At 58.0% G+C, this 15176-nt stretch overlaps 1 protein-coding gene across 1 annotated transcript in view; it reads left to right on the top strand.

The window, feature by feature from the left end:
• CD82 (CD82 molecule) overlaps positions 1 to 15176 on the top strand; it is a 52516-nt gene that overhangs the window by 24836 nt on the left and 12504 nt on the right. The window contains exons 2-5 of the mRNA XM_060159350.1: positions 2415 to 2545; positions 7620 to 7692; positions 12465 to 12589; positions 12745 to 12819. Of these exons, the coding sequence (XP_060015333.1) occupies positions 2483 to 2545; positions 7620 to 7692; positions 12465 to 12589; positions 12745 to 12819 (336 nt within the window). The 5' untranslated portion in view covers positions 2415 to 2482. The remainder of the gene's footprint in view (positions 1 to 2414; positions 2546 to 7619; positions 7693 to 12464; positions 12590 to 12744; positions 12820 to 15176) is intronic.

Genomic DNA, 15176 nt, shown 5'->3' with positions numbered 1-15176 from the left:
GAGCGTAACCCCGGGCCCTCTGAATCCGACTTTGGGGTCTCCTCGGGGCTTGGTGGTGGTTATGGGTTCCCTGAGGTTGATGCCAGACCCCATCACGGGGCAACCTGGATACGTCCCCAGACTGAGCTGACTCCCAGCCCTTCGTGGAACCGCCCAGCTTCTGCCCAGTATGGAGACCGTGTTCATCTCCTGCTCCCTGTTTCGGTGAGCGGGGAATGTCAACACTTGCGGGACAGAAACACTTTGTATCCTGGATCTTGGCCAAGAGGCCCTGGAGCCACGCACCCCGGGCTCTGATTCTCAGCCTCTTCTCTTCCCTCAGGCGATTCCCAGGTAGTCTCTGGGCCTGCCCTGATTGGCCAACCCACCTGCCAGTCATGGGGCTGCCTGGCTCCTGTTTTAGTGTCTGAACCCACCCAGCTGCCTCCTGGAGAGGAGGAGGCGGCCTAAGGGGCCGGGAGGACTGGGTTCTGTCCTTGCTGGTCCATGTGGCCTTGGGCAAGCTGCTTCACCACTCTGAGCTTTAGTTTGCTTGTAGGATACTGAAGGGCTTTTCTTTGCCCTACGCCTGCTTCAGTTTGTGTGAGTGACAAGAGGCCAGCGGGGTTGCCCGGAGAATCGGGGGATACCAGCCCAGCAGCCTCTGCCTCCTTGCCCACACGCCAGAGCTCCTTTGAGCAGTGACCTTGGTGCTCACCACCTACCTGGACAATGGAATCCCAGCCATCCCCAGAGACCCCTTTATACAGCCTTGGCCGCTCCCCGGAAGGCAGCCCTTCACAGATCTTGACCTCGGGAGTTACCACTGCCTAACGAGCTATGTTTCCCGGGCAAGTTACCTCATCTCTCTGAGGCTGTCCCCCCACCCCATGCTCCCCAGGACAGGAAGACCTTCCGCACCTTCTGGGCAGGTCGTGAGGATTAAAGGGATGACACATGCCAATGGCTGTCCAGAGCAGATGCTGTTCAGGGGGAGGCCAGGTGTTCACTGTTGTGAACAGTGAACAAGAACTGCCCCTTTCTGAACACCCGCCGCCCAGCGAGGCTGCCTCAGACACCCAGCCTGAGCGGAGGATGTGGGAGCCGGAGAGTGGAGAAACTCCCTTGCCTGTGCAACACGGCTGGCGGACATCAGTTACCAAAGGACTGTTTCAACACTTCTCCAATTTCACAAGAATGCAGCCAGCGTCCCGTTCCCGCTGCTGCCTGCTCAAATGCTGTGCTGGAGTTCTTCTGGGGAAATGATGATTTATCTATAAGCTGCTTGGGGCTGAGAGACTCAAGCAGGTCCCTGATAGGAAAGAAAAACAGGCCTCCTTTGGTGAGAGACTCCTTCCTCTCGCCGTTTCACTCCGCGCCCGTTTACGAAGCGCCTGTGGTTGTCAGGCGCTGCGCTGGGAAGGGAGAGAGGAAACAAAGCTCTCCTTCATGTGGACCATCCCCAGCAGTTCCGGGGCCAGGCCTGGGTTCAGGATCTCAGATCTCTGGATCTCCTGACACGGGGCGGGGGTGGGGGGAGGGCACGGAGGGGAAGCCCTTGTTTTCTCCCCCTCTGGGCCTGGGGGAAGCCCCAGGTGGAGTTGCTGAGGACAGACTTCCCTGGTTCTGAGTCACTGCTGTCCCCGCATTTCTCAGACCCAGGTCTTGGACCCTGGAGCCTGGAGGAGTGTTCAGTCTCATCTCCCCACGTAGCTCTTGGATTCCCCGTAAGGCTTTAGTCAGATGTTGCTTCCATGCCACTTGTGACGGGGTGCTCGTGGCCAGGCCGTCTTTTGCTTCGTTGGAGGCTTTGCTTCGTGCTGTGCCCGGATCTCCCCCTTAACTCCCCGACCCCGGTCGCTGGAGGTGTCGAAGCTGGGCTCCCACTTGGCAAAAATGATGCGAGAAGGGCGAGGGGACCTCCCTGTGGACGGGGAGAGTCACAAGGCTTAGGACTGCCTTGCACCCTTGCAGGAGGAAGAAGGGATAAAGCCCATGCCTTGGGCCCTCTGTTCCCTCTGCTCAGTGGCCTGCTTCTCCCCACCCCCCAGCCCAGCTCTGCCCACACAGCTGTCCCAGTCCAGCTGTCTCGGCCCCAGCTGCCTGTGCTGGCTCCCTTAGCCCCATGGGGCCTGAGGGCCGTGGCTGTTCCTGGGGTTTCTGGCCTCAGGGAGCCTGAGGGTCTCCTCCATAATTTTCCTCTAGGCTGAGCCCTGGTGAAGTCGCTGACCCAGACCCCAGCTGCCACCTACCCCCAACACCCTACTGCATGGCTCTGGGTCAGTCATCTAAGCTCTCTGGGCCTCCGGGTCCCCTGAAACAGGACCTGACCTTAGTACCTACCTCATGAGGTAGTTGGCGGGGGTGAGCTGGGATGATCTGGGGCCGGTGGGTCTGGGGTACCCACCAGCATTGATTCCCTCTCCTCTCCCCAGCCCCCAGCCAGGTCCCGCCCCGCGCTGACTGACCTGCCTTCTCCACAGGGAGCTCCCGGACCAGCAGGATGGGGTCATCCTGCATCAAAGTCACCAAATACTTCCTCTTCCTCTTCAACTTGCTCTTCTTTGTAAGTATGACCCGTGCTACCCAGATGCCTCCAGAAGAGATGCTCCTCCCGGGCACGTCCCAGTCCAAGACCCTCCAGCCTGGGGATGGTGGTGGGGTGTGGCTGGGGCCAGGGGGCTGAGGCCAGACTGTTGGAAATGGAAGCAGGTGGGAGCAGTGAGGAGATTCCCAGCGTTCCCAGCTGGCTGGATGGCAGAGCACTGGATGGCTCCCCCAGCCTTCCCCCTTCCTGGAGCACCGAGGCCGCCACACCCGGGCTCTCAGGGCCGGAGGTGGGCGTGGGGAGAGGAGAACCCCTGGGGCATCCCCTGACTCCTCATCGGGAAGTTGTAGGGGAGCCTCTGGGATCTTTCTCGTCCTGTCCCGACTCTCCATCCTCCTCCGCCCGCTCCGAAGAACTTGCCTGTTAACACGTCTGGGTCTCAACTGCCCCCATCACACTCCCACCCACACGGTGGGGGGTGTCCCTGGAGCTCCCAGAGAGTGGGCAAGAGGAGGCTGGCCTCTGGGCCGGAGTGAGGTCACAGTGGTCCTTCCCCAGACCCACCCTGGCAGGCGTCACCCGGTCATGAGCCCCGGGGCCGCCCAGATATAAGCTCTGTGCACATCTGGGGCTGCTTTTCCTGGGGCCCCAATTTTCCTCTCTGGTTTGGCAAGACAGACTCCTGCCTTGGAATTGCCAGGATGATGGAATGAGTGTGTGTGTGTGTGTGTGTGTGTGTGTGTGTGCGTGTGCGAGATTATGTGTAAGTATATATGTGTGTGAGTATATGTGAGGTTATGTGTGTGTGAGTGTGTGTATGTGTGAGTATATATGGGTGTGTGAACGAGTGTGTGTGTGAGTGTATGAGTGTGCATGTGTGAGAGTGTGAGTGTGTGTGATGGGGGTGGGGCTGTGGGGAGAGTGGCCTGGAGGGACCTTCAAAGGAGTGCTGCTGGGGACTGTGGCCTCTCATGGTGTTGGTTCACCCTATACTGTTAAAAACATCAGATTTTTTAATAGGATATTTATTATGATTCAATTTTAGTTTTTAAAATGTACACATACATGAATATTTTTGAGAGGAGAAGAAAATACCTCCAAATGTTAGTGTTGGGATTCCTGGGAATTTGGGTTTTATTCTTTTTGCTTCTCTGCAGTTTCCAAATTTTCTACAACAGACATGAATTTCTTGTAGAAAAAAAAAGTTTTACATTACAAGTTACATAGGATTATAGAAAGTTTGGAAAATAAAGAATCTTTCTAAACTCCCCCTCATAACTTTAACCCAACACAGCTACTTACAAGTGTGTTCCTGGCACACACAAGTACACCCACGTGCACACACACACACGCACACGCACATGCACGTGGACAGCCCTGGTGTTGCCTGCCCTACTGGTCGTCCACCTTGGCTCCGACCCCAGCTCCCCTCTCAAGGACGGCACTGGGGCCCCACTGCAGCTCTGGCCCTCCACTGATGGCAGCCGGGCCTGGGCACCTGGGTTTCCCAGCTTGGCGGTCAGGTCCTTCCCAGCTGGGCCAGGCTTCTGGAAAAAAGTGGCTGCCCACACAGGCACGCCTTTCCTGGCAGGCACTTGGCTCCCAGGCTGAGGCCCAGCTTTAAGGGCCAGCTGGCCAGGGTTGGGTGGGGAGAGTGGGAGCCCTGTGGTTCTGTCCCTGGGGCTCTAGGGACTGGAGGGAGGAGTCTGGGCTATAGCCTAGGAGGTGGCAGGGCTTGGGGTTCAAGGGCACAGACACCCCCTCTCCCCCCATGCAGTGGGAGGGAGGGAGGTAGAGACTTCATGGAGAAAGGGAGAGGGGTTGATGGTCTGGGGCCAAGGCGTCCCTTCCGCTCCCAGTCTCACCTATGGAGCCAGAGCCTAGAAGAGCCTCCCTTGGGCCCGAGCTCTGGGGACCGGTCTCGCTTGGCCTCCTCCCAGCCACTCCAGGGTCCTGGGGGGCAGGTGTTCACTCCCTGTGTGCTGGGGCCCAGGACGGGGCCCATCAGGATGGTGGTGGAGGGGGTGTCATGGGGGAGAGGGGAAGCTTTTATCACAGGAGGGTGAGAGGGAAAGGAAAGAGTGAGAGGAGACTGTGTGTGTGTGTGTGTGTGTGTGTGTGTGTGTGTGTGTGTGTGTGTGTTCATTCACAAATACTTCTCCACCAAATGTGTCTTTGACACCCCTGTGTATTCAGACCCCGTCCTGGGTGCCGGCTAGACATTCGCCAGCAGGAGAGCCGCGACTTCTTCACTCACAGGGCTTCTGTTCTGGGGGGTGATGGGCTTCGATCAAACGCTCACTCCAATGGATGATAAAATTGCAGTTGTAGGCGCTCCTGGGAAAGATGGATATGGCCCCTAAGAGAGAGCAGATAACAAGGCACTTGACCTTGTCAGGGTGGTCAGCAAGAGCTGCCTGGAGTTCTGTGTGAGGCTGGGGAGAGCAGGGTCCCGGCAGCAGGAGCGGAAGTCCAGCACAGGGGGAGTGGGCCAGCGGGTGCCTCTCCGGGGCTTGGGCGGCATGGCTCTTCCAGGAAGGACCTGGGTCTTTGTTTCATGCACAGTGGGAAGCGGTTACACGATTGAACTCGTGGTCTGGCAGAATCACTCTGGTTGCCGTGTGTGCTCATGCATGCACGCGGGTACACATGTACCCCCTCGCCTTCACTCCCTCCGGACCCCAAACTCCCCAGAAAACTGCCCTGTCGTCAGCTTTTCTCAGATCCTAGGAGACCCTGAGGCCGCAGCTGCCGTGGCCGTTCTGGGGGTAGGACGCTGGCTGTGAGACTCCTGGCTCCTGTCGGGAGATTCTGGTGGGTCTGGGTGGGGTGGGTTAATGTGGGGTGTGTCCCGCGGCCCCAGTCGTGGTTCACAGAGAAAGGGGGTTTTGTGGTTCCTCCCCCAGTCTGGTCGGCCCCCTGCCCTGGCCTCGCTTCTGGCTGTCCCGTGGCCTGGCGCTGATCCAGGCACACCTGGTGCTCAGGCCATAGTCATCAGACGTGCAGGGGAGCTGAAACGGCAGCGCCAGGTACTTCGCTCCCTGGGTTCCGGGAGGCGAGCCGAGGAGCTTGGCTGGGCAGTCTGGGATTTTACTCTCTTTGGGATTATATTTGCCAGAGGGAAGTTTCTGCCCTGTCTTGAATTCTCTATTTGGGAGGACTGTTCCCCCTGCAGCCCTGCCCCGTGAGTGCAGGAGGTGAGCGGACAGGGGCTCCGCCACGTGGGTCTGAGGTGGCAGGGGCAGACCACGGGCCAGCTGTGCTGTGAGGTGTGAGGCTGGGGTGAGCAGGGCTTCAGGAGTCTTTGGGAACCTGACTGCCGGGTCCTGTAAAGCCCACCTTCCTCCCCGCAAGCTGTGCAGTCTGAGGTGCCCGCACTTTCGGGTGGGGACTTCCTCTCCCCAGGGACTGGCTTTCTAGGCTAAGGCCCGGGACGGACCCGAAGTACCCCTGCAGCTGATGTGCCGACATCTGGCACCGCTGTATAGTCAGACCTGACTTGGAGCCCCTGATGAGTGAATTGGGTGACCTCGGGTGAGGTTAGGACCTCAGTTTCCCCATCTGTCAAGTGAGGACGATAACAGGGCCCATCAGACAAGGAGAGAGGAGGGGACGAGTGAGTGGCTGGGGACAAATGTGGGGAGGTCCTTGTACTTTCCTCTTCCTGGTCGTCAGCCGCTGTTGTCTTTAAGGAACCTGGGCCAGGGCGAGACGAGTGAGGCACTCACTGTGGGATCAGAAACAGCGCGGCACTGCATGACATCGGGGCCCCGCTCCTTTTCAAAAGGAAAAATCAGGAACACCAAGCCTGTCTTTATTGAAAAGCTTGATATTTTGTTCATCATGATGGATTCTTTTCCCCCCATGAATGTCCATTTCTTAAAAATGATTGCTATAAACTCGTTTATCTTGGTTCCTGCGTGTTTTTGGTGTCCCCTGAATTTTCACATGTGCGGCAAATGCCCCATTCACCTTACCCAGCGTCCCAGCTCTGGTGGTTAAGGTCTGTAGAGCAAGGCTGATAAATCCCTGGGACCCAGCGGCTCATCGCAGGCTGAGGGCGTTATCAGTAGCTGCTGCTCTTGCACCAGAGGTTACGGGATGGTGGCTTAGGCGGGGACCCAGGGCTGGTAGTAAAGGTGGGTGGGGACATGCTGGGACCCTGAAGGTGGGTTATCCCCCAGGTAGACCCAGGCCAGGCCCCAGGGAAAGGCCAGACTTATGGGGTGATGCAAGCCTCCCCGCCTCCATCCCCTCAAGGGAACCTATGCTTTTGCCGGGACTGCAGGCCCTTCCCCAGCCGTGGCTGGCTTAATGGGGTCTTGCTGGGCTGATCTTGGCTGGGGGAGGTGGGCTCCGGTTGTGGGTCTGCCCCCTGGTGGAGGGAAGAGAGGCAGGGAATACCTGGGCCTATGCCAGCCACCCTACCCCATCCCCACCACCATTCGTTTGCTTTTCTAATCCTGCCTTTACACAGTTGGGTTCATGAACTCACTCATCCGCGGGGGGGCCCTCAGCACCTGGTGCGCCCAGGCCCACAGAGCTGCATGCAACCCAGCCCTGCCCTCAGGGAGCTCACAGTCTAGCCAGAGAGACAAGTGGCAGAGTTAAACCCAGAGGGAAAGGCTATTAAGGAAGTGTCCCACGGTGGTTGCCACACAGTAGAGGCCCCTTAGTCTGCCTGGGGGTCAGGAAGCCTCCTGCGGAAGGTGGCCTTGGAGCTGAGAGATCTGGAAGACGGGTTGGGCTCCGACAGTCATGTCCCCCGAGGGTTTCCCCACCCTGAGCCTGGCTTGTTGGGGAAGCTCCCAGCCCCCAGGCTGGGGCAGGGCCAGGAGATAAGTAGGAGGGTACAGGCTGCACCCCCAGAGCCGGTATGCTCAGGTTGACCACACGTGGGGGTAGGAGGGCCTCCCCACTCATGGCCCTGCTGTCTGGGTTGCTGGAGTTGGCTGGACTTGAGGTGCGGGGCCTGAGGCCACCCTGACATCCCTGGCTGGACAAGGATGTAGGCAGCTCCCCCGTGTCCCCCCGGCCAGGCTGCAGGGGCAGCTGGGAGCGGCCCCCACTAACTGCCCCTTTCTCCTTGCAGGTCCTGGGCGCGGTGATCCTGGGCTTCGGGGTGTGGATCCTGGCCGACAGGAGCAGCTTCATCTCTGTCCTGCGTAAGGACCCCTCTGCTCCGCCTGCCCCAGCTGCCTCTGAAAGGGGGCCGGGGCCGCAGGCAGGGCTGCTCCCACGAGCACTTGAACCTCAACGCCGTCCCTTTTCCAGCTGCCCTCAGGGCCTCGCTTAGGTCCTGCATGCTGACCATTCCACCTTGGGCCTCGCCCAGGTCCTGCATGCTGACCGCTCCGCCTTGGGCCTCTCTGCAGGGGTTTCCAGAAGGATTTTTCTCTCCCTCCCCAAACAAAGCTGCCGTTGTCTGGAGAACACTGGGTGGGGGATGAGAGAGGCTTGTTCTCCATCCTGGCCCCCTCCCTCTGCCCTGACCTGAGAAAGCCTCTTACACCCTCAGTTCTTCCATTTGCCGGCTCAGCAAAACGTGGCCAACAGCCCCTCCCCTTCCTAGTTCAGAAAAAGGGCCAGGAGTGGCAGATCGTCAGATATGCGTGAAGCGCCTACTGTGTGCCTGGCACCAGCCAGGTGGGTCAGGCAAGTGTGCTGACGAGGAGGTGCCGGGCCACTGTCTGTCGTTTGTGGTCATGATGTGCCAGGCATGGGGCCAAGCATTTGGCATAGATAAACTGTCTTAATCTCACAACAGCCCTGTGCAGTAGCAACTTCCTGCCTTACAAATGAAGAAATGAGGCTCAGAGAAGTAACGTCCCTCGCTCGAGTTCACCCAGCCTCTGAGTGATAGGTGTGGGACTCGAACCCCCAGAGCTTTGGTCCTAAATGCTGCACGTGGTAGGGGAAGCCCCTTGTCTCACTCTTGAAGCTGGAGGAAAAGAAGCCCAATGATGATGATGAGCGCCCTTTCCGATCTACTCACAGTCACCACCAGGAAGTCTGCCAGGCTTGCTGCGCTAGCGTCTAGTGGACGTCCTGAGGAGGGAGGGAAGCAGAGCAGAGCACAGACATGCCACTCCCCTCAGCAAGTGCGACCTTGGCTCACTTCCCCTCCCAGCAGCTGCCCTCCCCTGGACTCAGGCCCGTGACAGCTGCTTGATTTGAATGAAACGGAACCAGGCTAGGATGGGTGATGGAGGGGCCCTGGGGGCTAGGCCTCCCCTCACACATGAAGGGAGGCAAGGAAGATCCACCCTCCAGCCACTTCCGATGCCGTCTGGGGCTGTCAGTCCTCACTTCTGCTGGGACTGCTCCCCATTCTGGGCTAAGGTTTAGGTTTCCAGCCCCACGCCCTCCCCACATGGGACACATCCCCCTTGGCCCTGCTCGGCCCAGGCTCCCGCTTCCTGGGCTGTGGCCCACACCCAGCGGGCACTGCATCTCGGGGCAAAGTCTCAAGGCCCAGCCCGCCCACGGCGTTTGTGCCCTCTGCACCCCGACTGGGGCTCCGGGGACGTCCTGCTGCTCCTCCCTGTTCGGGGCTGAGAACCTCAGGCTGGCCAAGCCTTAGAGGCCCCCTGGAGGCGCCCGAGTGCCTTTACAAATACCAAGGCCTAGCCCCACCCTAAGGGATCTGACTTCAGATCAGCACTGAGGTTTTTAAGAATCTTCCCAGGGGTTCCCAGGGCAGCCAGGGTTCAAAAACACCAATCTGCTAGCCCGGTCACTATACCCTTGGGTAAACTGAGGCTCAGAGAAGAGGAGAAAAAGACTCGCTGAGAGTCACACAGCAGGTGAGGTCAGATCTGGGAACCCAGGGCCTATCGTGTGCCAGGCCTGCATGGCACGGCTCTTCCCTTACCAACTGAATCCTCTCCGTGAGTCCATGGGGCTAGGCATTACTAACCCCATTTTACAATGGAGGAAATTGAAGGGAAGGGAAGGAACTTGTCCAAGGGCACACACACAGCTAGAGGGTGAGGGAGCTGGGATGTGGACCAGGGGGCATGGCTCCTGAGACCCCATCCCCTGTACCACAGGGCTCTGCAGCACGCCCCGCATTCACACCGTAACGAGCGGAATCAAGCACAGTGGTTAAGGGCACAGACCGTGGAGCCGGGCAGCCAGGGTTCCCATCCTGGTTCTGCTGTCTGCAAGCTATGTGACCCTGGGCAAGTTACTCCACGCTCTGTGTCTCCTCATCTGTGAAATGGGGACAATAACAGACAGTATATCATAAGGCTATCATGAGAAATGAGGCGAGTTAATAAGAGTTTCTAGTAAATAGTAAACCCTACATAAGTGATTGTTAAATGAGTTTATAACACCATCTGAACCTTAGAACATCTTTAAGAAGTAGGAAGTAGTTTTATTTCACAGAGCCAAAAATAGAGGCCCAGAAAATGGCTTGCCCGGGGTCAGAGCCTGTTAGCAGCGAACCTGGGGTTACGTGGCACCCTCTTCTCGTGCTCCTCAGTCCCTTTCAGTTTGGGCCACTTCCTCCCCACCTCGCTGGTACCTCCGAGGCCCAATAAAACCAAGGGCCTGGTGCAGTGTGCGGGCTACCCCACTCCTTCCTAAGTCAGGTTGCTCAGATCAGGGCCAGCCTGAGACCCAGGAGGAAGACAGGGACTGGTATTGATGAAATTTTCTGAGAAAAGAGAGACGCCACACCGCAGCTCGGCTGGCCTCCCAAGAGAAGGACCCGAGTGGGGGTCTCAGCCTCCAGCCTTGCCCCTTGGGCCCCGTCTGCGGCCTCTTGCCTGCTCTGGGCCTCTGGGCCCTTACAGACAGATCAGGGTGCAAATCTACCCTCATTGGGCCACGGCAGAAATTCAGCAAGATGGTTTGGATAAAGGGCCTTTCGCAGGGCCGGCACACAGTGGATTTCCAGGCAGTGCCACTTGCCTTTTGATGTAGAGTATTCGCTGGGAGGGCTTGTTGGAACCCAAACCCAGGAAGTTTAAGAAAAGCAAACTTTGCTGGCCTTCCCCTGCTGTGGTTGATGGCTGACAGCCAGGGCGGTGAGGGCCTGGAGCAAAAATGAAGCCCCTCACTCAGCCCCTCGGGGCCTCTGTCCGGCTCCTGGGGGCTCCTGTGAGGAGCTGAGCGGGGGGCCTCCCTCCCCTGGTGCCTGAGAGTGGAGTGGGCTGGCCAGGGCTTTTCCTGAGCTCCAGAACATTCTGTCTGTGCCCAGGAAGTGGATGGAGCTGGATCACACTTTCCTCCCCACCCACACTCCAGCTTTGTCGTTATTCCTTAAGGGCCCTAACGCCCCGTCCGTGGTCAAGGTGGGGATCTCAGCCCCTCTGAGGTGCCCCCGGGGAATGGTGGTCAGTCAGCCTATTGACGGGCAACTGTGGCAGCCCTGGCTGTGCCCGAGACATCGGGGAAGCACATTCACCATGCAGATTCCAGACGGTCTCCTGGAAAGTCTGCCTGGCTCTGACAGACCCGGGAGTCTGCATCCCTGAGAGGTCCTCCTGATCTGCTGAGGCCCCCTTCTGGAAACACCCCACACCCTGAGAGTGCCGCGCCAGCCTCCCTGGAGTGCCTGGGCTGTCAGGGGAGAGAGCCCGCAGCGCCCTGCCTGCCGGGGGGCGCGTCCACCCTGGTCCACCTAGCGCGTCACAGCCTCAGGGTAGAGGGGACCCCACGCACCCCACACCAGGGAGCTGGAGAAGGACATGAGCTTCTCCCTGTGTGATCCGTTGGGATTCTTGGGAAATGCTGGTCAAGTGCCCCGAAACTTCTGACCTCCACCTACCCCAGGGGCTCTGTCACTGCCCTTAGGCCCCTGTCTCTCCGCCTCAGGCGTGTCGCCTGTCAGACTCCTCTCTCACTCACACTGATCCGTTCTTTCTGACCTTCTTTTTATTTTCCAAACACACCGAGCTTACTCCTTCCTCAGGCCTTTGCACCTGCTGTTCCCACGGCCTGGAATGCTTTTCCTCAGCTCTTCCCTCGGCTGACTGCTTCATTCTCAGCTGAGCGATCATGTCACCTGCTCAGACCAGCCTTCCCCCACCACCCCGGCCCCTCCCTGCCCATGTCCTGGACCTTAGCCGGCTTCAGTAGCTTCCCGACCCTTCACACAGCCAGAAGAGACACTCCTCACCCCATCAGCTTCATGGCGCGGGGACCTCGGCAGGCTGACGGCTGTGTCCCCAGCATGTGGCACAGAGCCTGGCATGCGGTGGGCCCCGGGTAAATCTTTGGGGGCTGAACACATGAATGAGCGTCACGCCTGTGTCCGTACACGTGCCCGGTGCTTCAGTGCAGAGTGTGGCGCTGGGGGGTTGCCTGTCTCCAAGTCCCAGCTCTGGCCCATGCTGGTGGGCCTCTCTGAGCCTCAGTTTTCTCATCTGTGAGATGGCCGTGCGGGCACCTACTGGGTAGAGTTCTGGCAGAGAGGAGACGGCACATGTGAAGCCCCTGAGGACTAGGGAGTGGGCAAGGGAGGCCGGCATTTGGTCACGGACGAGGAGGGAGGCAGGCCCTCAGCGTCTGTGGCCTCAGCGGAACCTGCCAGTCTGTGGTTCTTTCATTCAACAGTTATTCATCCAGCGCTTTGCTGTGCCAGACGCAGTTCTGGGGGCGGGGGGTTCAGCAGGGCCTCCACAGGCTTGTGGAGGCAGCAGACAATGAGCGAGATAGGCCGGTAGAACGAGAGTCTTTTCAATCCTGGTAAGCGCTAAGGAGAAAAACGAAAGCGGGACGGTTGGGAGGTGGGGATAGGATAGATGGGGGGTGGGGCGCACGTCTAGGGGAGGCAGCTTCCAGAGCTGGTGAAGGAACAGGCTTCCGGCTGGATGGCCGACCCCAGAGCCTGACCCCAAGGCAGGGATTTGGTAGCAGCCCTGCCCCGGTTTTGTACTTAGTACGGGCGAGATAGGCTGAATCGGATGCTCTTGTCCACCCGCAGAAACCTCGTCCACCTCGCTCAAGGCGGGGGCGTATGTCTTCATTGGCGTGGGCGGCTTCACCATGCTCATGGGCTTCCTGGGCTGCATTGGTGCTGTCAACGAGGTCCGCTGCCTGCTGGGGATGGTGAGTACGGTCCTCCACCACCGCCCGCCCAGCCCCCCTCATCCCGCCCAGAGGGGCCTGAGTAGAGCCCCGGCCCAGCCTGGGTGAGGGCGTCTGCGGCGCGTAGGACTTGGTGGGAGCCCCCAGCTGACTCTGTGCCTGCTCTGTGTTCCCAGTACTTTGCCTTCGTCCTCCTGATTCTCATCGCCCAGGTGACTGCTGGGGTCTTATTCTACTTCAACATGGGCAAGGTAAGCACCCTCCTCGTCCCCACCCCCCGACCTGGGCTGGACCAGCCACGTGGGGTGGGGGGCAGGGTTGGCCTGGGACGGGGGCTAGACAAGAGGCCTCTTAGTTGTCACAGAGAAACCCATAGGTGGGGAATTTCCTGGCGGTGCAGTGGTTAGGACTCCACACTTTCACGGCCAGGGGTGCGGGTTCAATCCCTGGTCAGGGAACTAGGATCCCGCAAGCCATGCGTTGCAGCCGAGAAAAGAAAGACCGGGAACCCACAGGTGCCAGGTCAGCCTCCCAGGCTTCCAGCCCCCTGTGGCCACATGGCAGAAGCTTAGAGGAGAGGACAGTACAGGTCGGTGGAGGCGCTGCTGGGCCCAGATCTTGGCTCGATCCCACTACTTTCTAGCTGTGTGGCCGTGGGCAAGCTGCTTTCCTCTCTGAGCCTGTTTCACCTTCTGTAAACTGGGGACATTAATAAATTTAACTCTCAGGGTTTCTGTGATGATTCAGTGAGATGATCTTTATCTTAGCAAAACACTTAGCACAGTTCTCGGCACCTCATCCACAGATGAGGCCCAGGGAGGAGACTGTCCATGAAAACATTATTCCCGTGTCAGCGGGAAGACACTCAGCGTTGAGGAGTAAAAAATCAGACATGCTGGGGCTTCAGCTCTAAGGACATTTGTTGTTGACTGAACCAGAAGTCAGGTTCGGAAGCTCGGAGGCCCTGGTTCTGGCTGTCTGTTCAGCATCCTCATTGTGACGGCTTTCCTTCATCTTGCCACTCACCTCATGGCCACGAGATGGCTGCCACAGCACCAGGTACAACATCTGTGCTGCTGTGGCCTGAAGAAAGGGAGTGGGCTAGTGCCAGCCACGGCCACCCCTTTTATCAGAAAAGCAAGCCTCCCAAAAGTCTCCCCCAGTCTGGGTTATTAACACACCCCTAGCTTCAAGGGGGCTGAGAAAGTGAGTAACCAGCCTTCAGGCTCTAAAGACAGAGACGTAAGAGAGGCGGGAGCTGGCGATGACTATTGGGCCTGCCAGTCGATTGTGGCTGTCACGGTTATTGTGGAGCACCTACTCCGTGCACGTGGTATTTTCTAGAAGCTTTATACACATTGTCTCGTCCTCCCAGCAGCTCTGCCGTGTAAGTGTTACGTTGATGGGCAGAGAAGCAGATGCCCAGAGAGATGAGTAACAACGACAGCAGCGGTAGTAGTGACGATAACCCCTCATCCCTAATCCCTCTTCGGCACACACCAGATACTGGGCAGAGTGTTAGCCACTTTACGTTCCTTCTTGTCCCTGAGCCTCACCTCCTCATCCTGCAGGTGAGGGGTGAGGGGACAGAGTGGTCAGTGGGTAGGCCAGGTGAGAGCCCAGGCTCCCTGAGGCCAGTCGGAGTTCACCCACAGCTCAGCTGAGGCTGGGACCCTGCCTTCCTCCAAGGCTACAGTTCTTGTCCACTGACTGGGCTGGCAGAGCCAGCGGCCAGGTGATCTCGTACATTTTACCACTTGAAGGTCAAGTTGCCACAGATCTCTCTTGGAAGGAAGCTGAGAAAACATTACAGCAACATCAACAACTAATGCTTAATAGAATTTAGAACAAGCCTGGCACTAAACGCTTTGCATGTACTGCATTTAATTATTCGTTCCTCACAGCAAGCCTTTGAGGTCATGGGTATGAATACCCTCATTTTCAGATGTGGAAGCTGAGGCACAGAGAGGTTAAGTCACCAGGCCAAAGGTCACACAGTTAGTAAATGGCAAAACCAGGATTTGAACCCTGGCAGCCTGGCTTCTGGGTTCATGCTGGTGAAATGTTCATTATAGTGGTTCCTACCTGAATCTGCTTTACTTATTTATAATCCACCCAGCCTGTTTCCCAGGAAAATTGGAGCTGGCTTCCAACATAGGCATAGAGCAACTAAAATCAGTATGAGAAAGATCCGAATGCACACTGAGACAGAAGAAGGCCACTGTTCCTGAAGCTAGGGGACAGCATACTCAACAGCAGCTGAAAGCTAACTTGAACACTGAGCTTCCTGGCAGCCAAGGCAAAAGGGGAAATAGCAGTTTAGTAGATGAAAGGAAGTTCGCTTGGTGCCAGACAGAAAGCCAGTGTTTAGGGAAGGGAAACTACTTTTCCAGTGCAAGCACTATGGGATTAGGTCTTCATTTCCACCCTGTGACACCTGGGGCTTCTCTGGGACCCAGTCACTGGTACATTACAAAGAGAGTGGTTAAGAACTGGGCCCCAGTGAGCCGGTTCCTGTGACTCAGAAGCTGGTCAACATGGCAGGGGTGTCAGGCAGTCCACCTTTTCACCCCTGTGTTTCCCCATCTCACAGTAATAAAGACGGTGC

The sequence above is a fragment of the Lagenorhynchus albirostris genome, chromosome 9, assembly GCF_949774975.1.
Source record: "Lagenorhynchus albirostris chromosome 9, mLagAlb1.1, whole genome shotgun sequence".
Classification (NCBI taxonomy): domain Eukaryota; kingdom Metazoa; phylum Chordata; class Mammalia; order Artiodactyla; family Delphinidae; genus Lagenorhynchus; species Lagenorhynchus albirostris.
Note: the sequence above shows the minus strand (reverse complement) of the source record. Positions and strands in the feature narration are given on the sequence as shown.